The sequence below is a fragment of the Dermacentor andersoni genome, chromosome 9 (assembly GCF_023375885.2).
Source record: "Dermacentor andersoni chromosome 9, qqDerAnde1_hic_scaffold, whole genome shotgun sequence".
NCBI classification, from domain to species: Eukaryota; Metazoa; Arthropoda; class Arachnida; order Ixodida; family Ixodidae; genus Dermacentor; species Dermacentor andersoni.
The window spans coordinates 20010934-20037451 of record NC_092822.1 but is presented as its reverse complement, the minus strand read 5'-3'; the positions used below and the strand labels follow the sequence as shown (position 1 = coordinate 20037451).

At 44.8% G+C, this 26518-nt stretch overlaps 1 protein-coding gene across 1 annotated transcript in view; it reads right to left on the bottom strand.

Annotated features, from left to right (window-relative positions):
• LOC126527192 (uncharacterized) overlaps nt 1-26185 on the bottom strand; it is a 36216-nt gene extending 10031 nt beyond the window's left edge. The window contains exon 1 of the mRNA XM_050174947.3: nt 25198-26185. Within this exon, the coding sequence (XP_050030904.1) occupies nt 25198-25402 (205 nt within the window). The 5' untranslated portion in view covers nt 25403-26185. The remainder of the gene's footprint in view (nt 1-25197) is intronic.
• Nucleotides 26186-26518: the final 333 nt, after the last annotated feature.

Genomic DNA, 26518 nt, shown 5'->3' with positions numbered 1-26518 from the left:
TTCCTGTCCATGCTGGTGTATAATATCGGATGCGTGTGCTTGTGTATACGTATGTGTTTCGTTCGCACACGAACGGGGCGTGCGAGCCTTTGAATATGCGTGTGTAGTGTGCGTATCTTCTTGCGCATGTCGGGGCACGTGCGCGTCTGTGTGTGGTCGTCTAATCGCCCACGAACAAGAAAGCGATCCAAACACATGGACTACGTACGTATTGACTGACTCACTATATATATACGTTCAAGTTTAGAATGGCGGACGCAAACTTCGAACAGTGGAACGATAGTATTCTTGAGTGGGGAAAAACAACAAACATCGAATGGAGAAACTGTCCCTAAAGAATAGTTCATATCGGCACATTGTGACATTAGTGACTAATAAAACAAGAAAAAAGAAAGACGACTTTCTTACAAGAGTATATGTAGTAACGGGAATAGGTCAGTACTGGTTTACACGAATGATCAATGAAAACACGCACGCCAATAGCCATGCAAACGAGTATTTAAGTAAGAACAACAGATCCCAGAGACTCTTAAGAAACCGGACAAGACAACGAGACCTAAAAGTGAAAGAGAGGACATAACGCGACGTCATGTCGACGGTTCAAACTACACTCTGGTACGTACGAGTGTGCGACGCTGCTTCGAGGTTGTTTTTCGTTCTCGGAATGGTCACCAAGCGCACGATCCCGTATTGTTCGACCACGAAGTTTTTTTTTTCTTTTTTTTTTTAGTACGCTTCTGCCAGAAGACCCAGAAACACGCTTTAACATTGACAGGAGGGAAAGGGAGCAGTCACGGCTGGCACGCTTACATACATCGCCATCATCGACGTGCCTCAAACATCGTCCAAACAAAATGGTCGCATCGCAGTTGTTATTCAGAGCCCGTCTGTATTTTTTTTTCGCCTTGCTGAAGCACGCAGCCGACATTGGCGTTACCGAACGTCCAGCTGGATACACATGGCCTGTGCCACAGACCACCGGGGAAGCAGCCGACATTTTGTTGGTCATGTCCAAGTCGTTATTGCTTTCATATACATTTACGATAACTATTTATTCTTACATCTGTTACTGGCTTCGTGTCCTTTTTTACTGCTTCCCCGTCAGCTCTACGCATTATTTCGCTTTTCGCGTATAGACGATGTCGAATTGTTCGCGGCGCGTACCCTGTACGTGACCCGGAGTTGCCGACCGCTACACTCCCTTTCTCACGAAAGGCCAGAACGATGCAGCGTCCTGGAAGGCTAGCGCTGACAAAAGCTTGTCGCGGTTCGTATACTCATGGCAACATTCATCCACTTAAACGGACAATAAAGAGAAACACCAAATCAGTTTAGGCTGCTGAAATATATTAAAACACTATTTCGGTTAATCTCGGCTTGAAAGGCCGAACATTAGAACAGAAAACCCAGTTAAAAGTTCACATATTCGAACTTCGCGCCGGAAGTCGTTTGGCGATGTCACCGACTTCAATCTTTTTTTTTTTTTTCGCATTGGGTAGCTGTGGCAAGTAAAAGGTTTTTGAAACTTGCTGAGTTGAGCGTCTGGTGCCTTTAAAATGTTAGTGTAATCCACGTTTACCGATAAACGTTAACTATAGGTTCTAGCAGAAGCCGTCAAAATCAACGACGTCACGGCGTGCTGATGCGGGGAATTTCTTCGCGCAAGTCTTGCGACCAACGCGGTCTCGTTAACGCAGCCGTTGACCGTACCATTACAAGAATTCGGCGCAAAAAAAAAAAAACGGCGCTTTTATCTTTCGGTGTTTCACATCGGGAAAAGCTTGCATAACATTCTCACGCAGACGAGCAATTGCTCAGTCGCTGCTGCAGTGAATTTGCGTTTAATTTGCCATGTTTCTTGCACCGTCGCGCAAAGCTGCTCGATAAGCCAGGGCAACAAGGAACGTTTTGTTACACTGTGTCCAGCCCTTGTTGCCTGACCACTCTGAGCACTGCGTGACAATTCCAGTCCATCACCGGAATTTCCTTTGAAACGTAATCACTGACTATCAAGTAAACGTTGCCATGAACGAAGATCTTGTCTGCGCGGTTTTCGTCCTTCCTCTCTTTTTTCGATAGCGGCTATACGGACGCTCGAGGCGCACTCACGGCGTCGCCGTTGTCGTACGTACGTGCCCGTTATCGATGTCGCACGCGTGGCACGAGCGCCGACGGTTAGATGCTATCTGGAGATGCTTAGTGCGTTTGGATGCAAAAAACAACAACAACAAACGAAGCGAAGTGGACGCACAAGTCAACGCCGTACGCTCAATCGCGTCGGTGGCGGAGCCAAGGCAGCGGTCTGCCTTACCTCATGCTGTGCGCACGCACATTCACTGGCAGCCGAACGCATTGACCGCGTCTCTGAACCAGACTTGCACATGTGACAGAAAAAAAAAAAAGGTAACCGATTACAATAGCGATTAGTTCTCTCAAACAATATAACTTCATGAAAAGAAATTAGCTTTTTTTTACTAAATAAAATACTAAATATACAGCCCCACGAAAGTAATTCAGCGATTACATAAAAAAAGGAAATCAATTACTGTTGAGTATACTTTTTCCGCCTATTTTTGTCGACGATGCCCAAATACAGTATTTGCAACGAACTGCCCTGGCTCTTTCAACGAGCTATCTGCAGCACGTGGTTGATCTTCACTACTAAATAGTCGCTTTTCACATTTTTGTTCTTATTCGATAATATTTGTGCTCGTTTTCTGGCGAGCACATCTGCAGCGGCACTGAAACTCGCTCAACGTACGCGCTGGACAGCAGGGCTGTGTAGTAACGTACGAACACCTAGATCTAAAGATGGTGGTAACTCAATGCCTCGTTGCTCGCGTCTGGGTTCCCTATTTTCGCACCGCGTCGTTGTTGCCGGGGCTGAGCAAACAAGGCGCTCCCCAGAGGGCAAGTGAAAAAAAAACCGGAATATCGCATTGGGTGATTCATCTGGCATCAACATCCGAAGTGGTTATCGCTATCGAGCCATAGCAACACTGGTTAAGTTTGTCGGCCAGCAACTGCGGGGCGATCCCCTCGAACGGCCCTTCACTCGCCAGTCATTTAGACTGAAATAGTCTGCACGTCCGTGCACGCATCCTCCGTTCAACGCCTCCGTCACTAAGGTATTATATTCTAGAAAGATTATCTCACCTCCCTCTGTGACACGCGGTCGCACGTCGCTACAGCGAACCTTCACTGTCGTCGTGCCATTTACGTATGCACCGACAGCGCCGAGAGTCGCAGACAACATGGCGCCACGCCATATATATATATATATATATATATATATATATATATATATATATATATATATATATATATATATATATATATATATATATATATATATATATATATGTGTGTGTGTGTACGAAAGGGGGTTAACCGAGGGGCCCGATTTTTATTAATCATGTCACGAGAAGCCAACAACCAAATACACCAAGGAAAACATATGGGAAACTACTTGTACTTACTAATTTAATTAAAGAAATGATAACGTAATGGCAATGAGAGTGGATGAAGACAGAACTTGCCGCAGGTGTGGAGAAATAGCACGTCTTCGCTTTACGCGTGCATGCTCCGCGTGATGCGAAGACGTGGGATCGTTCCCTACTTGCGGCAAGTTGTTTCTTCATCTACTCTCACTATATATATATATATATCATACTTTGCCGTGTGTGATTTTTTATGCGTTCGCATTAGGAGTGCCAAACATAACACCTTACCGGCTTCCCACATGTACACATTCTTCCACTTTGGTACTCCTCATGGTGTATTGGACACTCCTAATGCTAACGCACGGAAACTCGCACACGGCAAGTATGTTGGTTGGTAGATAAAGCATTTTCATGGGGAACAACGCCAACTTCTACACGTAAATAAAGTTCTCGCGGCGAAACAACAGAGAAAGCATAGGGAAAGGATTGCAACAAGAGGGGACACTCGGCGAAAACTGGCAACAGGAAATACGTCACGCTTGTATTAATGTCGACCGTTTGCTGCCGTGAGCATCGGGAAAAAAAAAGAATGTAAAATGAAGTTAACGGACATTGTTTCATTTTTTTTTATTCTTTCCTGGCAGAACTAAAAATATCTGCATATAAATTAAGTTATACTTTGAGACTTACTTTTCTTGGGTTACCTAGTGACAGACCAACGATGCGCCAGATGCATGCGTCATGCGTCAGACGCGCCACCGAAGCGAGCGAGACCGGCTGCGCTTGTGAGAGTTGGCCTGTTCGGCGACCCGTCTGCCTGTTTTCTTTTTCTTTATTTGCTCCCGGCGTATTCTTAAGTTCCTTCTGGACTTCGACACGGCACCACTGCACTACTGGACTAGGACAAAACGAGAAATTTAGTTTGACAGTCAGGGACGCATTTCGAGCGGTCAGGCTTACGGCACGGAACCTAGACTTGTGACGCAGTTAGCGAAAAACCGCTGAGCAGTCCTGTCGCAGTTAATTTTAGGTAATGACTCTTACTGGGAGATTTCTGCGACGCTTTCTGCGAGTCGCAACATTATTGTAACTAATTTCAGTAGTTTTTGGGCGCGCTCGCCGCCCCTGGCGTTGTGACGCAGTTAGCGAAAAGCAGCTCGCCGTTTGACTCCGTTAGTTTCGCGTGTACTGTATCTTACTGGAACAAGTTTGTGACGCTTTCTCTGACCACCAATCATGTTGGTGGTCAGAGAAAGGTCAGGTGGTCAGGTGTTGGTGATCGTGAAGCAGCGAAAAGCAGCTCGGCCATGGTGACGATGTTTGGCATGTACTGAGCCTTAGGGGAAGAAGTTTCTGACGCTTTTTATGGTCCCGCAACGACATATACTTTCTTTCGGCACTCACGCTTGTCGAAAACGCGACGAGCGATTGCCAAGAGTGATAATACGGGAGTGCGTCGCTTGCGCCGGCAGAACGCACACGAGAACTTGAAACGAGAGCTTGAAAATTCTGTCTCCTGAACGACTGAAAACAGGATTTGCACCCAAGGATTTGTCTTGAGTGCGAGTGGAAGGAATTCTGCGATCGTCCAGCAGGGTCTGGTTGAGAGCCTGTGGGGTGGCCAGCTCTGTGTATACGTAGCGTACTATCGCGTTGGTTGAAGCCAAGTTCTTTTGGAAACGCGCAGTCGCCCGTGTGTCTATGCTCTTAAAAAGCAGCAAATAAGGCCCGAGAATTGGACAATGCTTGGAAATGAGATGTTTTCTTGGTATGTACGGTAATGTTTGAGATGAGTCGGGTATTTTCTTCGCAATGTATGTAAAAGTGAACTGCTTTTGTTTGTAATGCCGCCCATTCACCACTTTCGCACATTTTGCCTCTACACGCATTATTCTTATATGTTAATACCAATATGACACTTGCTTGTAATTTAATTTTTTTCAGCTGACGTCGTCCGGTGGAGCTTCGTACGGGAAACTACTGCCGCTTACGTGGTGCCGCAACGTTGGATGAATGCACGAAATGCCCGGAACGAGCAGTTATCTAAAGTAAAATAAACATTTTCTCTTAAAACTTTTTGTGCGCAAACAAACAGGGACAAAGAATAGGGGCAACACAAGGACGAGCGCTTTCTAACAAGTGGTTTTATTTATTATAGAAAGCGCTCGTCCTTGTGTTGCCCCTATTCTTTGTCCCTGTTTGTTTGCGCACAAAAAGTTTTAAGATGAATCTGTTCCAACTAGGCCGACTCGCTGTTATGCTTCGAACATTTCCTATTTACACAAGGCGTCTTGCGTCTTCTCTGTGAAACTCCACGCGGCACACATTCGATGGAGGCTTGTAAAGATCGTTCGCAATCATTTTTACTGAATAATAAAATGATTCTGCACCAAGACCGCGAGTGGTTGAGCAGTAGAAGACAAAAGAAAATGCCGCGCCGATCAGCGCAGCCGGCGTGACGCATTCCAGCTCGCGTTCAAAACGCGTGCGCCCAAAACTGAAGGTGTGGTTGAGGTATCAATGTGGACGGCTTGGTGCGCTGCAGTCGAATCAGCCGCTGGGCTCTAAACGTGAGTGCCCGCTCTTGTTGAATCCCTTATCTGTGGAGAAAGCCTCATGAGGGCCACGGCGGCCGCATTTCGATGGGGCCGAAATGCGAAAACACCCGTATACTTAGATTTAGGTGCACGTTAAAGAACCCCAGGTGGTCCAAATTTCGGTGTCCCCCACTATACGGCGTGCCTCATAATTATATCGTGGTTTTGGCAAGTAAAACCCCATAATTCAGTGTCTTCTAAGCACCGTGAGACTGCAAAGAGAGCCGCTGCGCACGCGAGCGTCCACCATAGGACTTTTCCAGCAAGCGCCGCAGTGGCACTGCTTATCTTTGGGACTTTATTGTTGGCGCAGCTTTCGAGTCATTTAGAACGACGAACCATTCTGAATAGGTAAAATATCGCTCACGCCGCGCAGAGCTTTTAAACGAATGACTACCCTTACAAAAAAAAAATCATATGCAAGAAACTCCGCGCTCATCAGTCCGAAGATGATGTGCGATGCATACGCGTGACTGCTTAAGCCATCGGCGTGCGGCGTTGTGATAGAGGGCCACTAGGTACGAGGTAGTACTACCTAGGTACTTCCTCGGTAGGTAGTACTACCTCGGTAGGTAGGTACTACCTCGGTAGGTAGTACTACCTAGGTAGTACTAGGTACTGCTGCTAGGTACGAGGAAGCGCTGCCACGGAGCGCTTCCTCGTACCTAGCAGCAGCTGCCTTGCGAGCTGCGCCGCACCAACGTGTTGCACCAGCAGAGACGTGCGCTCCAGGCCGGCCGCTCGAGCAGTTAGGACATCACCCGAGGTGTCCGAGCGCAATGCTTAGCTCGGACACCTCTTTAATCTTACACTCTTAACTTACTCTAACGTGCCTAAATCGGTGACCTCTAACCCAAATAAAATTAACTGAATGTTTGCGCCAGTCCGTGTCTCTCCCTTCTCGTCTGTCGTACGCAGTATCCTACCTAAGCATTATAGATCTCCTAGCACAGCAACAATGTTTATTTTTCTTACAATATTTATTTTTGTCACCACTATTAGGAAGCAGTATTGTTAGCATCTACTTCCTGATCTATTTCTGAAAATCACAGTGAATAGCTCTTGGTGTCAGGTTCCTTCATTGTTTCTTATATTTACATTTATTATTTATATTGTTCTAGTATATTTCTTTCTTTCTTTTTCATTTTTCTCCTCTACTATTGCCAGATGATTGGCTTAGCCCCCGTTATGTGTTTAGTACTCTTTTGGTTTCAGCCAATTTCAATTACTTAAGTTCTGGGATCTTACATGCCAAAAAAAAAAAAAACACAATCTGATTACGAGGCACGTCGTCGTTAGATACCGAGGAATAATTTTGACTACCTTGGGCTGATCAACGTGAACACAATCTAGGAAACACGTTCCTCCGAATCATCCATACGAAAGCAAGTATGTGCTGATCCCGCGCGCTATGAGAATCGGTTTACGCGAGGCTTTCATCGGTGCTTGCCAACAGCAGCTGTTCTCGTTCAGCTATCATTCGAAAGTGTAGAGCCCACGACCAAGTTGGACACATTTTCACGCGATACCGCATCGCGCAACATAAGCTTGCGGTACTCGGTCATGCTCATACCATACACGCGGTGACGAAGAAATGACGACAGTGGTATAACGACAGTGGCACGATGACAAAGGCTTGGCGACCACTGTGTACGACAATGGCATGACGACACTGTAATCGCAATGACCAAATGAGCACGATGGAACCGCCATGACGCGATGACGATGGAATCGCGACGCTTTGGTGACGACGACGGCATGAAGACGATGGCTTGAGGACGACAGCACAACAGCGGGATGACAAAGCTGAAAGTGATCCGACGACGGCACGAAGACGATGATATGACCTCGACAGCTTGGCGATGGCAGCTTGATGGCGACGATATGAGAACGTGCTTCTGAACAACATTCATTCGGGCTAGATGGTGCATACTTGAATTGGGAAGGAACAGCGCCAACTAAGACGACCACGAGACGGAGAACGACACAGGACAAGCGCTTATCCTGTGTCGTTCTCCCTCTCGCGGTCGTCTTAGTTGGCGCTGTTCCTTCCCAATTCAAGATATGAGAACGCAGTGACGGCGACGGCGTGAAAACGGCGGAAGGATCACGATGGCCGGACAACAAAGGAATTATCACGTTGGCGTGAAGGCGATGAAATCACGACGATGGCAAGACAACGACGGCGTGTTGGTGCTCACGTGCATCACTTGCCAAAATGTGAGGTTTAACGACCTAAGGCTGCACAGTGGAGGCTGCAACCTACTAGTGGAGGACTCCGTATTAATTTTGACCACTTGGGGTTCTTTCACGTGCGCCTGAGTACGTCCGCGGGTGTTCTTTTTTTTTTTTTTTTTCGCACTTCACCTTCATCGGAAAGCGGCCAAAGGGAATCGAAACCGCGACGTCGCGTTCAATAGCCCGACGTTGTTACCGTTCAGCCAACGCGGCGTTATTTTTTTCTTTATTTTTCTCCGTAAACCGCGGGCTTGCTCTCTTAGTGTTCTGCCCTTTTGTTATAAGCTTTTTTCTTTATTATTTCGATGTACAAACGTGGGAAGGCAGGCTATGTCAGAGCCGGCTGTTACAAAATCCCAGATTCGTTACTCAAGGAGAAAAGAAAGAAAGCAGAAAAATGGAGAAAATGTCAAAAAGCACGATACGCACACGAACACAAGCGCACAAATGATTGTCTCATCTACGGGTGCCAGCAATGATAGGACATTCCTGTAACTACAGCATGGTCGCTCATTACACAGGATCGAGTGAAGGAGTCCACAAAAGTCTCTTCATACACACATAAGGACAATACCACCGGCTGAAAGTGTTTTGTATTTCCATCGTCTTTTTCCTTGTATTGTTTTCTTTTTTTTCGTACCTATGGTTTTGAGATAGTCGGCCCTATCTGCGGTAAAAGCGGCCGGTAATCAACCGAACAACCAAACCGAAAGTACAATAACACTTTCGTGAATTCGAGTGATACGATTCCTTGGTACTTCGCTTCGATAGTACTGCACGTTACTTTGGGTGATACTGAGCGCACGGCACCGCGTCCCGCACTGGGAAGACAAAAAAGAAAAAGAAAATGGGAGAGCGTGTGTTTTCAGGGAGTGCACCTCTTTCCCCACGTGCCCTCGAAACCTCCACGTCCTCACCCACCACTCTATTTAACCTTCCCTCTTATTTTATTCCCTTATGCCCTTCCCTTCTGGCCCACTTTGACCCTGAAAGCCCCTCGACGCGGGGGCCGCTTCGTGGCCGCGAATTAGAGCACATCGGGCCACCCCGTGTCAGCGTACCGCCTGCGAAAGTGCAGCGGTAACAGAGAGCCTGTTTTAACTAAAGCATAGAACAAGCATGTGCCAGCCGTGGGCCTGACGCTCGCGCTACATAGAGCAATTTGTATCTCTCGCCGAGTTCGAGCTGCGCGATCGTGTACGTAGGTGAAATGGAGGGGGAGACACGATACGTGCCTCGCTCCTCCTCTCCGTTTATATTTTATTATATGATATTTGGGAGAAGTTGGTGCGCTTGAGAGGTGCCGGGTGCGCCATTTCAAATAGAATCGCATGTAATGAAAGGCCGCAGCAACGCAAGAAAAATTACATAAAACGCACAAACACTTAAAAGTCAACTCGCATAAGTTGAATACACAGAAACTAAAAGTCAAGTCAATCTTAAATTCATATTACATAGGTACGCCGGAGACAGCTCACAAAGGTGTCGCCTACAGTGGACTGAAAGGTAAAGTCCAGTCACATAGATACGCTAAAGACAAGGCACAAACAAGAACCCTGTGTATGTAAGGTCCCAGAGAGAGATGGACCGATAACGAAACGAAGAAGACCGGGGGATTAACTAGTCAAGAGTTCAGTTGGCGACCCTACGCTGGGGGAAGGTACAAGGGGATAGTAAATGAAAGGCACATGAAGTCAGTCGCAAAATGAAACATAAAGTGGGGGTCCATTTTATTTCACTCCATTCTTTTATTAACGGAGCCCATATAATCGACTTTCGTGGAAGTATAGTGGTACTCAACACACAGAGAAAAAAAAAACGCCGCACAAAGTATAGGCGTTATTTGGCACTAGCTACACAATGAAAAGAAAACGCGCACAGTCAAAATGTATTCTAAAGCATCGCAAAGCAGTTTATGCGCATTAGCAACACTTTAAAAAGTGATAATCATCTTAATGGCCCGCAAAATGTGTCGAAATTCGGCCCGCTATTGCACTGACACCACGATTGTCACATGCACCTCGGAGCTGTGTCCTTAACAGATGAAGCTACTGCTACGCCAGTGGATTGGTGTGACGTCATGGATTGACTGTGACTGCCACTTTTACGCAAAAAAATAAAAGGCAGATTTGGTTGCGAGCCAGGAAATATAGCAAATTTAACCACATGGTCTCGACTCCAACCCTGAATTTGCCGCATCAGTTCGACGTAACGCCATAGATGACGTCCAATGATTTGCTGTTGTAAAGCGTTTGTCGCTAAATACAGGACTAGGTCGCATTCTAAAAGAACTGAACAGCCATATTTTTGCGCCGACACGGCCCTGGTACGAGGGGCTACATTGGAACACATAACATACTGGCGCCTCGCAGCTGAGCTTTCAGAAGGGAAAGAAAAAACAAATTTCGGCCTTCATTTTTGTACAGTAACACTCGGTCTTTTCAATGTAAAACCGATTTCTCTTCCAGGACTCTCAAACCACCACTCATGTTTTCCTATGGAGAGAGGCAGCTCGCAAGTCCATCCAATCGCCAAACACAGGCCCACACTTCAGAGCGACAAGCAAGATAAGCAGTTCACGGAGGTGCTAGAGACAGTTTCTTTTTTTTTAATCAAAGTAGTCAAACTGGTCTAAAATCTTTACACCAGAGAAATAGAGTTTCAAAACTTCATACTTTTGCGGTTTATGCTGATTCGACGTTAGCTTTTTCTTGGTGCCTTTCTGTGGCACCCGACGACGACGAAAGGAAGCGTTCGGTGCGGCCCACGACACCTACCGGCGTCAACATTTTCGCCATGGGCGTCCGACAACAAGCGGTGCAAGCACGTTTCTTTTTGGATGAGCGCCGGCGCAGTGCCACCACTCTCCGTAATTTTTGTTTCCCTTCCTCCTTTCTTTCCTCTCCCGATCGAAAAACATAAAAAATGCATGGAGAACGCAGTATGCGCAGCGCGCACGCATAGTTGTTATTCCCAGAAGCATTTACGGTCGCTAATGGCCTCTTGTCGGGCTATATAAAAGGTGCATACAACTCGCAAGTGTAAACGCCTGATACTCGTGGTATACTTCTAGCTGATGCAGAAGGCGTAGTGTAAACGCCTGATACTCGCGGTATACTTCCAGCTGATGCAGAAGGCGTAGTGTAAACAACGTGAATACCCTGTCGTTGTTGTTGTTGTTGTTCTTCTTCTACTGCTTCTTCTACTTCTTCTTCTTCTTCTTCTTCATCTTCGTCTTCTTCTTCTCCTCCTTCATCTTCTTCTTCATCTTCGTCTTCTTCTTCTCCTCCTTCTTCTTCTTCTCCTTCTTCTTCTTCTTCTTCTTCTTCTTCTTCTTGAAGCCAGTGCAGACAACGTTCTTTTGTGCGAGGCGGTAGTTAACACGAATAAGTGGATTCCACCTCAGTCCTACATACGGTGCAGGCTGTCTCGTAGTAACAAAAGCCCATCTCAGACGCCTTGCTTTCCTGTACTGCAAGGGCCGAAAGTGGCGAGCAAACCACGTTGGAATCGTAGGAAGTGAGGAGGGAGACGGGATCAGCAATTGCAGCACACGTGGCACAAGCGTGGAGTTTCCCTCTCGACCATGTTTGTCATTGCACGACATTTCGTTGTCATGAGATGTCATTGCAGTTAGACGGACAGCATACCCCCTGCTGCCAGTCTAACGCACTTCCTGCTCTCCACGCATATCCACGCACTTCCTGCTTTAATGCAAAACGAAAGTGCGCGTCAATGTTCCATTTTCTCGCAACAGGAAAACGATGTCATGAGATTCTGCACGCGACGGCAGTGCGACTGTCTTTTTCTGCGTGCCACGTGGTGAATTCTAATCGTACACAACTTATTAGAGGGTCCTCATGCATAGAAAGGATGGTATTTGCATTTCATATCTGCGAACGTTCTTTCCCAATGGCGTAAAAAAAAAGCATTCCGCATTGAAATTCACACGTTCTTTATATAGCATGTGCGTGTTTCAGAGAAATGATGAAACTACGTGCGACAGTAAGAGAGCTTACAGTAACGCTTCGAGTTCTGTCCGAGCAAAATCGATAGTAATAGTGTCCTTTCTCCTGGACCTATTGTCGTTCCTCGGTTAACACACGGGTGGCATCATTATTGAGCGTTTGAGTTACTCATGCTTCTCGAAAAATCGTTTCGCGTGCGAAACAAGATAAACAAAACATTATTTCGATAGCGCAAGTACAGTGGCTCTCAATTTATCTAGCGATCATTTCGCTGACAGAGAGAGAAAGATAAGTAACATGAGAAATGCAAGGAGGTTAAATGTACGAGGCTGTTATCTCGATAGCACTTTAGCGACGCAGATAAGAAAGTACGACAATGGCTCTCTGCGTCGCTTAAGCGTTATGATCACAGTAATTATATCACACCAAGTAGCCCAAAAGTTTGTAACGAGGAAGAACTACTGGTTTCTGCCCCCCGCAGAGAAAAGGCGCCAGAGAATCATAGACATGTGCTTGCTAAGTTAACGTAGAAGATACTGGACGCATTTTGTAGCGCTCCGCTAATCGTGCCCCACATAAAGAAAGAACATAGCAATAAAACTCTCTGGAGTGGAGAACGCGCTCATTGGAACCGTTACTGTGGTCATATGATCAATGACTACATTGCAATACCGTACAGTGAGCGCCTAAAGGGAATTTCTGGAAGCCTCTAGTATTGGCGGTAAAATCCTTGAAGGATGTAAGTTATGCGGGAAGTATCCGTGCGTTGCAGTTTACTAAGTCTCTGCGAAGAGTGCCCGAAGTGTTCTCGATCTTGTAACAGCTTGAGCCTTGTGCATTATGTATTGTACACTCCGCCACAATATTTCTTGCTGCATTTTTTTTTCGCCACCTGTCATCACTTGCTGTGCAACATACAACGTTTTCATTTGAGCTTTCTGTGGACTATGTGCAACGCGTTCCGACGTTTTTTTACCCGCACTCTATGTTAATAGTGTCTTCTTTGTATGAGCCGGCCAAACTTTGATACGTACTGTTTGGCTCTAGTAGATGAAGTGGACGGCATCACGAATGATGCCAAAATCTCCTATACATGCATTCGATGAAATCGTGGGGTTTTACGTGCCAAAACCACTTTCTGATTATGAGGCACGCCGTAGTGGAGGACTCCAGAAATTTCGACCATCTGGAGTTCTTTAACGTGCACGCAAATCTAAGTATACGGGTGTTTTCGCACTTCGCGTCCATCGAAATGCGACTGCCGTGGGCGGGGTTCGATCCCGCGACCTCGTGCTCAGCAGCCCAACACCATAGCCACTGAGCAACCATGGCGGGTCATACATTCGATAACAAAATGCGTCCTAGATGTTTTCGAGAACGCGTAAAGCCTTCGACTAATTTTCAAGGTGACACAGAACTGGCGCCTCGTACGCTGCTACGTCGAATGTATCAAATGTTCTTTTTAAGTTCGAACATTTATTTTTGTGTCATTGAGCAAGGAATGCAAGTGATTTGAGCTGCGCGGATAAATTATCCGGAGAGGTGGCTACTGCTTAAACAACGAACAATAATATCCTGGCAAGTAAGAAAAGAGACTCACTAATTAGCTTTCAAGCTATAGTTCACTTTGTGGTGCATATTTCAAATTAAAATGAAGTCCAGCAGCATTAAAGTCATGTCTGCTTGCCAGAAATACTAAGGCTCCCAGTCACCTCGTTTAGATCGTTCCAAACTGATGTAGAGGGATGCTTTTGGGGAACCTAAAATTGGGGCGCCAATGTATTTCGCATCGCATTTTAGGGACGTATATTCGAAAAGTAGTGCCCGACTTAGGACTTCGGCTAGGCAGACATCACTTCACTACTTCTGGGTTTCAATTTCACAATTGCGGCATGCACTTTAAGTTTATGAATGTATCGGTTTAATTAGGTACTTGCACAGTGCGATTTCCCACACTAGTAATCTACACCTTTTCCAAAAAAGTTCCCCTGAAAAGGTGGAAAATCACTTTCACAGATGACATTGTTTTTAATCAGTTCGAACTAAATAGAACGTGTGTACATGTTTGTAGGACGCTGTCTCGAGCAAAAGAAAAGGAAACTGGGGTGGAATGAATGAGTGAATGAATTAATTAATGATACCACTTATTACCCAGTCCGTTTTGCAGAAATACACCTTGAAGGGCTGTACAGGGTTGTCAAGGTTCATATATGTTTTAATATGCTGCAACCAAGAAACATACAAACAAAACATGAGATAGAATGCGGCTTTGCTGATTTCTCTTCATTCACGTTAAAACAAAAATCTCGATCGATACCGAATGCTACAACACGAACGACAAAGCTAGCGTTGTTTCTTCTTTTTTTTTTTCGGCGATCCAAATGACGGGAAGTCACGAAAGGTTGACGAGGACGGAACATTTCCATTGTTACGCGAGACAGACTAATGCACTTGGCACCACTTTGACTCAGCTTGGATTGCCCGCAGAAGTGGCTCAACTATACTGGCGTTTTGCCGTTGCGTACTACAGGTCGTATGTTCGAGTACCGGTTGCGCGTTCATGAGTTTGAAATGGCACAAACTCTGCACGTGTGATGACATTCAAACGGATACGAGGTCGATTCGTAATGATTACAACGCTCGGCTTGAAACCATATGAGCGTTTGTTAAAGCATACCTGCTAGCCTATTTTTGCTTCTTTATTTTTTTACGTTACGCCTTGGCATCTCTGGACCAAACTGCGGTGGTCGAAATTGAGGGACATGGACGAAAATGGACGGACGAATGAACAGGCCAACATTCAAGAAACACACAAATATCCAAGCAAGCAAGCAAGCCAGCAAGCGAGCGAGCGAGCGAGCGAGCGAATGAACGTACGAACGAACGAACGAACGAACGAACGAACGAGCGAACGAACGAACGAACGAACGAACGAACGAACGAATATATATATATATATATATATATATATATATATATATATATATATATATATATATATATATATATATAATCTCTGTCTGTGTATATAGTGAGGTTTCAAAACAATGTAACGTTCAAGCGCGTGCACTCTGTCAGTACTTTGAGGCAAAGCTGTACTAAACAAAACAAAAAAGAACAAAAAAAAATGTGGCCGCACAGCATATAATGCCCTCTTTGCAATGTCTAGAGAAGGCTACGGTTCATTAATAGTCCCTAAAGCGAGCGCAAGACTCCCCATCGCTAAAAACTAGACGTTCAGTTGTCCCCTTTGCCGGCCGCAAAGCCAAACGTCACCAACACACGTGATATGCCCTTATCTGGTTCGCCGAAGCACACGATAATTCAGCACTCCCTATTTACTGTAGCAAGTTAGTGAAGGCCACAGTTATAGCCTTAGTGTTTGAATTTAAGCACACGGTGTAAACGATGACATAACTTGGAAATCAAAAGCAATTGCAAGCACTGTGTGTCTCTTTGCATGGCATATGATTGAAAAGATTCAAGTAAGCTTCGCTTAACGAAGATTCCAAGCAATGTATTGGATATGCCATATGTCTTATGTACTGCTCACAAACATATTCTCATGAGCTTCTCATTTTCTCATAATTTGCTTCTCCACCTGTGAATGTAACTTGAAATTTAGGACTGCAGTGCAAACTTGGCATTTCGAACACTCCAGTGCACTCGTCAATTTTAGTTCGTAGTTCTCAATTACGAATAAATTCAGTTTTTCTTTTTTGTTCGGCGAGCCCCTAGCCCACGGTTTAATTTTGATCACGTGTGTACGTGTGCGTGTTTCAGAGAATTGACGAAAAAGAAATATAAGAAAGTCAACTGCGGTTAAGCGGAACTCCGGCGTTTGTACAATTGGCTATATTGTGACTGCAGACAGGAAAAAGGAGGCCAACCAATCGCGTGCTCTCATTTCGCGCGAATAGGCTCAACATTGAGTCTCACGACTGGATTACGTCATGCCAGGCATCTGTCACGCTGCGCAGATTCCGTGTGACATTGTCCACAATGACAACTCTATGCAAGCGCTCGAGTGCGGGGTTGCCAGAAACAACGAAATGTTGTACGACACGTTCGTGATTAACTGTCCTGCTGCCACGTCTGCCAGCATTAATGACCACGCGACCGACTCTCATTACGACGAGAGTTCATCCTTGAACGTGGCTTTGGCAATCGCTGCGCTTATTTATTTTATCTTTTACCGTACCCTTTGTTCAACCGTCTCACTTTCTGCGCGTTCGAAGCGATCCATTTCGAAAAAAGAAAAAAACACATCGAGGTTGCCAGGGTGAATTCATTTCTCGGGCACACGCAGACGTATAGCCATCTTTGTTTGTTTGTTTGTTTGTTTGTTTGTTTGTTTGTTTGTTTGTTTGTTTGTTTGTTTGTTTGTTTTTGCATGGAACTTGTATCACTGTGTTGGCGTGTGTCTTTTGCCATGCCTTTGCTTAAGTCTAATGTCTACCTAGCGGGAATAGAACGCGAACAGGAGAAAAGCGTATACTAGAAGCGCCCTTCCCCATTTGCCAGTGAGTCTGACATTGATGTGATTTACTTCAGAGAATATTCGATTCTCAACTGGAACATATGCATCGAACGGTTACACTACTACCGGAGCTGCAACGGTTACCTCTATACAGCAAAACTGAAAATCAAATAGTCCTCATGGGTGATCATCAGAAGTAAACCTGTAGTCGGCGGGGCTAGTTAAATTACGTCTAGCTATAGCTACGTTCCCGTTCTGACATGCTCGTAATGTTCCGTTTGAAGTCCAGCATTAAACATTTAATTTATATAATTGACTGGTTTATTCGCTCGTTGATCGATCGTCCTATTGTTGAGTGACTTATTGATTTTCTTATTGACTGGTAAAGCCTAAAGCGCCAGTTTTAAGCCTGGGCAATGCGGGACGCCTTATGTACGGTGTTACAAATTTGTTTTGGGCTCGTATGGTTTATTTTATGCGCATGGTTAGGCCCGCCGCAAACTAAATTTAATGGCATTAATTAGCACAGGTGGTGCAACGCCCGACAGCGTTATTCTTACACCTTTCAAGGAGGCTTGACATGACTTCGAAGACAAAATAGCACGCGATACAACTGCCATCACAAACGGCGTAAGTTTACGGCAAAAACGACTTGACGTACGACTTGACACGTGATGTACCGGGGCGGTAGTTCCGGCGCTAACTAATAAACAAAACCATAACTTTAACCTTCAATTTATGATGTAACAGCCAACGTATTAACGCAAAGTTAACTAAAGTGGAGCTATTAAACAATGCTTCATCGGTCTGAACAAATTTAGCGTTTCTCTTAAGTGTCACTTGAAACCCCAGCAATCAATCAAACAACTATCCTTTTCTTTTCTTTTTGCTTAGAATCAAAGTCTAAATGCGGGAGTCATTTTGATGTCCGCCGCATCTCAACGTGGTTTCTGCGGACAGGAATTTCACGACCTCGTCGTCAGCAGCAAGATGTCATAGGCTACAAAGCCACATTTTCGCATCTAGTTGTTGCCCCTGCTGCTATTGCTGTGCTGTGGCAAAGTTTCGTTTCGATGTGAGGCCTGTTTGCAATGCCAGACTTAGCATGAAGCTTTACCTCAGGGCCAACTCCGATTCGCTTATTCCAATGCACGTAAAATGCACACATGACCCCATTAGGCATTCGCTCAGCCGATTTGAATGAACTTTTTTCCGTTGTTTTTTTTTTCTTTTTTGTGAAACTAAGAGAGAAAGCTGAACTCTACCGAATGCCAGAAGCGACGTTTCGATTCACGACTCGAAACTTTTTTTTTGTTTTAGAATTTCTGAAAGTCCGTAAGGACCAAATTGAAGATGCACAAAGCTTATCTATTCGTAACCCTGCTTCAATACCCTGTATCGCAGTTCTGCGAGCTGCTTCAGTTAGTGCACGCAAGGCTGACAAGCTGATGTATCAGTTATACTGTTTACGTGGAATTGTCGCAATGCTCACGAGAGTTTCGCAAAATTCTTACTCGCTAATTTGTAGTATATTACGGAGTGGTGTATTATACACCGAAATTTCGACCACTTTAGATATCTCAGTAGTCGCGGCTTACAAAACTGTGACATTTTCTTTTATTGTTGAGCTACGTAGTTGTAAGCTTGATTCTTCATGGTTGTTCCTCTTTTGTTTAAGTTATTTGGCAATACTCAGCAATTTTTGTTTAAGACACCTAATCATCGAAATCAAAACCCTGTTTCCACAGTAAGAAGATATTCCTTTGTGTGTGTGTATATACATATATATAGTTTATATATATATATATATATGTATATATATATATAGATAAGGATTGGATAGGATAAGATAAGGATAAGGATAGATAAGGATTTCTCCGTAGGCGTATATTTAGATGAGTCTCTAAGAACAAGATTTCTAAAAAATATCTTTCACAGTTGTGTCGCGGTTTTGAATCACTTTCTGGCCAACACATCGAGCCACTTATGGACAAGCGCTTACAAGCGCTTACAGGCGCTTACAGTCCTGGACAAGCGCTTACAGGCGCACATACTCCCGCATTATGTTTTGTATGCAACTGCATACAAGGCGGAACAGCCGTTATGGAGGCAAATGTGGCACGACCGTTCGTATAATATTCCGGGGTCGTGCCGCCAATCGCGCGTGTGTGCTTTCATGTCCATGTTGCATGTCCGCTTTCATTCAGAAACGTCGTTACCGGTTATTTTCTGTCTCGGCATTTCGTTTCTCTTTCGCCGTTTTTTTTTCTCTTTGCTCCCCCCTTTCAAACGCCATGGAAGCGATGTGTACGGCTCTGTCGTGATGGTAACGTAAGTAATATACTGAGACAAAGACGTTCTGGCTTTCTGGGAGAATGAGCTAACAGCACGCTTGCAATTTCGAAGGTACCCGCACATTTGCCAGAAAGTGGCCCACGTTAAATATGCTTTTTTTTTAACCAACGTACATCCTTCGTTTCTGGGTGTAATTCCACGACTCTCACACAAGTTCCGGAACATAAATGGAGTATAGTGGGGTTTGTCAAGCTGCTGAAATGCAGCTTTGATCCGACTATTTTTTGCAGCTCATGTACGCATATGTTCGTGTGTTACCCCCAATGTGGCGAAAATAAATCAACTCAGCTCAGCTCAACTCCAATGATGATTTCGAATGCTGTGCGGACGAGAGGCAATATGTTTTTTTTTTTTTAGCACCTACCTGGAAAGACACCTCTGTTTGATGACCTCACAACGCTACCTCATTTCACGATCAATTGAAAGAAACAGCGCACACAATGCGGGTAGGGTCAGGCAGAGACATGAAGCGTGATTCTGAAAATTCACTTGTAGCTTTCCAGAACTGAACAGCAGAGTTGGCCGCTTTCGATATTTCTGTGTCCCCTTAACCCCTTCGCCCAGTGCAGGCCAAAAGACTGGAGGTCCGTATTTCGGTTAACCTTCCCTGCCTTTTCATCATCTTATTGCTCTCTCATGTAAGCGTTTATTTAATCTTGTAAAACTAGTACAACTTTACTGTATGATACTATTTCCTTCGTTCTTTTAGTTAGTTAGTTAGTTAGTTAGTTAGTTAGTTAGTTAGTTAGTTAGTTAGTTAGTTAGTTAGTTAGTTAGTTAGTTAGTTAGTTAGTTAGTTAGTTAGTTAGTTAGTTAGTTAGTTAGTTAGTTAGTTAGTTAGTTAGTTAGTTAGTTAGTTAGTTAGTTAGTTAGTTAGTTAGTTAGTTAGTTATTAGCTCTGAAAAGGGGTAGCTTGTTCACTGAAAGCGTCGGCGAACTCGTAATCATAGCCAAGGAAACAAAAAAACTCCTTCGAAACAAGTTAATGATACTAAAAAATTCTTCATATTCATGCAATCTCAGCGGTACAACCTTGAAAGCGCAATGCCACTTATCTCATTTCTTTTCGCTGCCGTGTTGCCACCACCTCCCTTTTTCGTAAGTTATTTCATTATACACTTAATCACGTAATCTTACATCATCACTGACCTTTCGCAAAAAAATTATTGTCAGTGGGTAGACTTCATGAACTTTATTAATGCACTCATATTAGTATGCTAATATGAGTACATTTTAAAGTACCTTTAAAATTCCTCTCGTCGGGACTGTCAGAAACAAACAGCGACTTTAGCGACAACGTTAAAGGGAGCATTAAAAGGAGTGACAACTATAAAAGGAGTGTCACGAGCTACGTCCCTATCAAAAAAATCTAATATGGCACGTATGTCACGTATCTAATAATCTCGTATGATCATATGAGAACACATATGAAACATATGTGTTCTCATGTGATCGTAAGAGATTATTGGATATGTGGCATACCTGCCATATGAGATTTTTTTATGGGGGTTTTCTTGCATGTCGCGAGCTGCCAGTACGAGCTGGAGATATTACTTGTACGCAGCGACCATCATTCGGAATGTGATTTCGCTATGTGATTCAGAGTGCGAAAATTTTGCAGGCGCGGTCTGCCCTCGTGTCTATCCAGCCATCCTCCGATGTTTAGTCCACACTTCGCAACACCTTTACTTTTTACCTTGTATAGTCCGTGGAACATAGTCTGGGAAATATGGTACATATTTTATCGCACCAGCCACGCGCTTCTTGTCCACGTGGTCACACTAAATTATTCGCTTCTTCTGCTTTCTTCATCGCTTTCTTTTTTACCAGTGCTGCCAAATGCTAGGACGGCCTTTCCAAGCTAGAGCATCGTTCTTATAGATGGCCCTCGAACTTTCAAATCATCTTTCACGTTAAAATCATGCAATCATTCCTTTATACTCTATTTCTCACACTGCACTCTTTTTGTAATACCTCCTCATGGAGTCCTTGGGAAAGTCAAGAAAGAAATGAAATCAAGAGTGAAAAATTAGTATCCGCGGGAAATTTTCGGAAAGCAGCTCGCGCAATCACTGTTGGCGAACAGGCCGAGAAGAGTCGTGTTCATTCAACCTCCGTGGTGTTCCCGCGGCCATGACCATGCTGCTGCCGAGCGCGAAGTATATCCGGTTCGATTCCTTACTGTGATAGTCGCATTATGATGGCTGCGGAACGCTAACACACACTTGTACCACACTTCGTGCGCCCTTTAGTCCTTTGTGCGCCATTTGTGCTCCCTTAAGTCCAGTACGGCGTCTCCAGTAGACCTCGTTATGATGCCTTGGGATGCCGACATCAGCGTGACGTGTGTGGTTGAAAGCATGTTCCGTACATGCTTTCAGCTGCCATGGCCGCGAGTGGCACAGACTAGCACTACCAGGGCTGATGTCCGTCCACGTACGCAAACATTCGGGAAAGTTAACGGAATCACGGCTGCCGCGGTGTTAGCATGTCCGGTTATGTGGTATACGCAGTGGCGTTTGCGTAATACCAAGCTACCGGACGCTGGCAGCGACATATTGTGACGTTTCGTCTAACCACGACGCCTTATAGACACATTACCGTATTCCATGCGTTTTCTTGTCGAAAAAGTCTTTTAAAAAAGTTCACGTGTGCACGATTACGTCGCTGCCGAAATTTTACACCAGCGTCCAAGTAGCATACACTTCGTTACTGCAGTAGTTTCTCTGTTTTTGTCTAGTTGAGTCGAGCCACCAGGTGGCGCCACCAACTCGGTCACTCACGTTTACACCCGTGGTAATGCGCAAATGTTATTGCGTATACCGGAATACCGGACATGCCAAAACTCTCTAGGAAGGCACCGCGCGCGTAGTGTAGAAAACATGGGTTCAAGTGTCACCGGTTGCAAATACCTCTGTTTTTTTTTTTTTTTTTTTTTAGTGTCCACTATCATTTCCCACTTCCTTATGATTTGTACGTTCCTATAATTAATTCATTTTATTCATTCACATTTTCTGCTATAGCCCAATCTCATTAAACGTCCAAAATTAACTGTTATGTTCAACCGTTAATTTCGCATACGCTATTCTCTGGAGTCACTGTCTGATTCAAATATCTAGGAGCTTAAATGTCATCAATCAATGAATAACCAATTTCGATAGTCTGCTCTTTTCTCCCATTCTCTGTGCCGCCATGCCACCTCTCCCTGCCTAATCAATTGTTTACAAATATGCAATTCATAGAGAATATGTCGAACGTTCTCTTTTCAATTTTAGAAGGCATTTTCGGCTTTCACGGGAGAGCATCGGCTACATCCCGGAAAACGCGGTAACCGTGCCCTTCGTGCCACCGACACATAAGGCCGTCAGGGTCACGACATCAGTTTTGGCCTCGAACAAAGGTACAAAGCGGAGATGGTAAGCTTCGCTTCTTTCGTTTCCTTCTGTCTGGATTTTTACAATCGCTCTATCTTGCTGACGTTCCTACATTCTATATTTTACTCTCCACCGCGGCCAACAGACAAACGTAACTGACTCAAGGGCCCCAATATTGTGAAGATTCCATGCATAAACTCTTCAGTCACAAATTATGACTGAGTGTCCTCATGCCCTTCCAAATTTACATATTTTACAGAGAAGCCGTTAGCCTCTCGGTGATCGGCGTTTTTCGTGTCCGTCCGTCCACAAAAAATCATCATCAGCAGCAACAGCTCATACCTCCCTAAGCAAGTGAAATGCAGTGGCTCATCCCCCTCGTCATGCAGAGGTGAAGCGAACCGCACAGTGCATACACTCATTGGAATCACGCATACAACGTACAAAGCAGCGTGCGCTTCGATAAAGAACAAGCTCAAAACAAGCATCTGAACTCTCAGTAAAGCACGCAGACGGATAGATGATATGAACGTACTCTTTGAAACGGAGTGGTGGGTAACGCCACCAAGCTCTTGTTCTTATTTCCTGGAAACCCGGCACGAACGTCGCAGGAAAAAACAAGTTGTTTGTTCTGTAGCTCGAATATTCAAGTCAAATCAGGTAGGTCGCCCTGATTGAAAAGATAACTTATTACGAATGTCGACCATTTATAGACGATGTATTCTACTATTGAAACAATCCAACTATTTGTTACAAGTAAACAGATGGGCTGCTTATCAATGATCTGAGTGCGAAGAAAAATCAACCACTAAGAGCCCCAGTGGTAGAGAGCAACGCGTCGAACCTCTTGTCGAACCTGGCGGTGCACCTCTTATACCAACGGTCGTTCTGCATTACTCTCCGAAGTTTCGTAGTAAAGCGACCGATGATATTGTCCTTGACTAGCAGAGGGTTACGTCTGTAGTCAGTATTCTGTTGAATACTCTTTATATTCTTGTCAGTAGTTGCAAAATCGAAAAGTAATTTGTATCGCCGTATGGAGACGTCGGGTCGAAATAGATGAAGTCGTTGTCAGGAAAGTACATCAAACATAAGGATCAGGATGTTTATGTGACCTATATCGTTAAAATTTGTAGCCAAGTATGGCTGGACGTTAATGAAAGTCGTTGTCGCATTTATCTCCTACCAGTGAATACGAAGCACGTGCATCCGCTATACACCCCCCCCCCCCCCCCTGTACGCACCTTTGTAGGTACGATTTACGTAGTCGCGATATTCGTTTAAGCTACATAGATATAAGCTACACACTTGCCAGGCGTAATTTTTACCGAAATATTGCAGACTTTCTTAATACTTGTCAAATAAAAATATTTGAGCACCTAAAGCAATGCCAAGGGTTAGCAGAGTTCTACATTTTCTTATATATATATATATATATATATATATATATATATATACACGAATATTCTTCATTAAAGTAGTTTACAAACTGCGCACTCAGTTTCTCGCCTTGTATTAGTCAATATACAAGCGTTACACTGTATAGCATACATGGCAACAAGAAGCGATGCTTTGTTTGGTGTCCATAGAAAAAAAATTCACAAATATTATTGTAATTAAAAAAGAACATTTTAGTCCACTGGCTGTTAGGAGCAGATTTCCAATTTAGACCACCATTTTTCTTTAAAATTGCCAAAAATGAAGATATGAAGTAAAGCGGCAAATTTATGGCTACGTTTATTTACCGCATAAGTACACTGATATATACAAAGCGGTAGGCATGGCAGGATAAAAGCTGCATAACGGCAGCTTGACTAGTCCCACCTCCCCATGAACAACAGGCAGCAACATGGCAAGATAGTTGTAGTACATTCTTGTGGCAGGGTCAATATATACATATTCACAGACGCATATATATACACACATATATACATATATATACATACACACATGCATATACGCATACATGTATGCAAGAAAGCCAGAAATGACAACTTTGAGATAGCAAAGAAATACTTTTCAACCGACAAACCAAAAAGTTCATCATTCACGTAAATTTTTGCAGTAATGCGCTCTTGGATATATGGCGTATGTTTACATCACTTAAACTATATTTGTTAAGTGTAGAGGGAAGACAGTATCACGATATCATGATATCAAGAATCAAGCGAACGATATCACGTTATGTAAACTTAAACTACATCTATGGCACAAGCGTGCGCGATTGACATATACACCGCTCTGAAATTTAGCAAAAATTTGTGAACAGGACTTTTGTAAAACCCCTGTAAACAATGCAATGACTTTTCCGGTTTTCTGTCCGTTTGTTCCTTCGTTAGTTTCGCATATATTACGTGGTAAAAAGTGTAACGATTTCACGTTATATCTAAACCAAAACATCCCACCTGTCTGTTTTAGACGATGTGACAGATAAGTTTGCAGACTTGTTATATGTTTTGGCACAATGTTAGAGAGTTGTAAACTTTGTGACTAAATTTCTGAAAATTTACAAGACTTTGGCAATTATCGTTTTAAAACAACCGGGCCCTAAACTGATGTTTCTGCTTCCAGCAGTCGGTATAAGCTATCCTTCTTTCCCAAATGAAGCCTGTTCCATTGAAATTAGTTCAGCTGTTGTTTAAGAGACCCATTTCTACGTTCATTCGCATCTATGTGAATAGAGAACAAAGGAATGAGCCCAGAGTTAAGCCGTCCTCTCACAATGGGCACCGCCACTCTCACCTGTGTTGCCGTTCGCTTTGTCCTCGGCGTCGGCGGTACCGTTGACGTGGTGTTCGTTGTCCAGGAAGTCTCCACCATTGATGACCACCTTGGGCACCGGGTTGTTGATTAAATTGGTGCGATCGCTTCCATCGGTGACTTCAAGCGGATAGTCAGTCTTCCCCGACGTTGGGACTCCAGCAGCCTTGGCGTTGGCGCAGCCCATGATACGCACAGCACACTGAGTCCTTACGCTTAATACGGTTTCACAGCCGCCAACGACTGCATCGATGGTACGCACCCAGTTTGAGATGTCCCTCAGTCTGTGTTTCCGGAAACGATCGTGCCGATCTTCGCGCCGAATGAGCCTACAGCGTCTTCTCGAAGGAAAAGTTAGGTGCGACAAGCTTTCAGCTGTTCCCTTCGAGTAAGTTCGAACACAAAGGTGAAGAAGCAAAACTGAAAACAGAGTTGATTAATTTCTTTTCCTTGTTCCCGTAAACTCCCACAGATGTACGACAGTCACTTATTTTCACAGAAGATTTAGCTTGATCTATGTTCCGTTTCGTCTGCTCTTGTCGTCTGCACGGACGCAGCCGCGGAAACCGGATCGCCTGCGTGTCCGAATGTTTCGGTTTCCGTGGCCTCTGCGCACAAGTATCGGGACAAACGAGGAACTTTCACGCCATGATTCTCGGACAGCGTTAGAGACGCAGCATTAGATGTGTACGGCTTCGGAAATATTCGAGTGCCGAAACTACCCCGAGTGCCAGAAGAGAAGTTTTCCGTCGCCGACTTGTTGCGAAGAGATCCCCCTTATCTTCGAGAACTCGCCGACGACACCTACATAACACAACCCTCGAACAGACGCTGTCGACTTGGCCAACGCTCGAGACCGCGTGGATAACCAGGAGTCAAACAGGTGACTGCCGCTCAAACGTGCTCCGAGAAGTTATCGCATCGAGCCAGGACTCGTCGAAGGAGCCACTGGAGTCTCGGCTCGCCAATCCTTACGTGCCTGCTGTCACGGCGACTGCGAGAGCGAGGAGGACGCGCTACTGTACTGACTTTCGATTTGCTTGGCGCGAACGGTACAGAGGCGCGGTGCTCTCACGTGACCGCTGTCGTCATCGATTTTGCGACGGGCGACTACTCGCAGCGACACGAGGGGGCGCTCGCATCGATTCCCGGTTTTTTTCCCGGTACATCGCGCCGTGACCTCCCCGCTTTCCCCCCGCCGCTCCCCCTGCCGCCACTGTACGCGCCGTAACGTTGACCGTTGCCCCTTCGTCCAGGAAAGCGAGTGCCGTATGCCTCGCTGATCTGTAGATTGCAAGCGCTG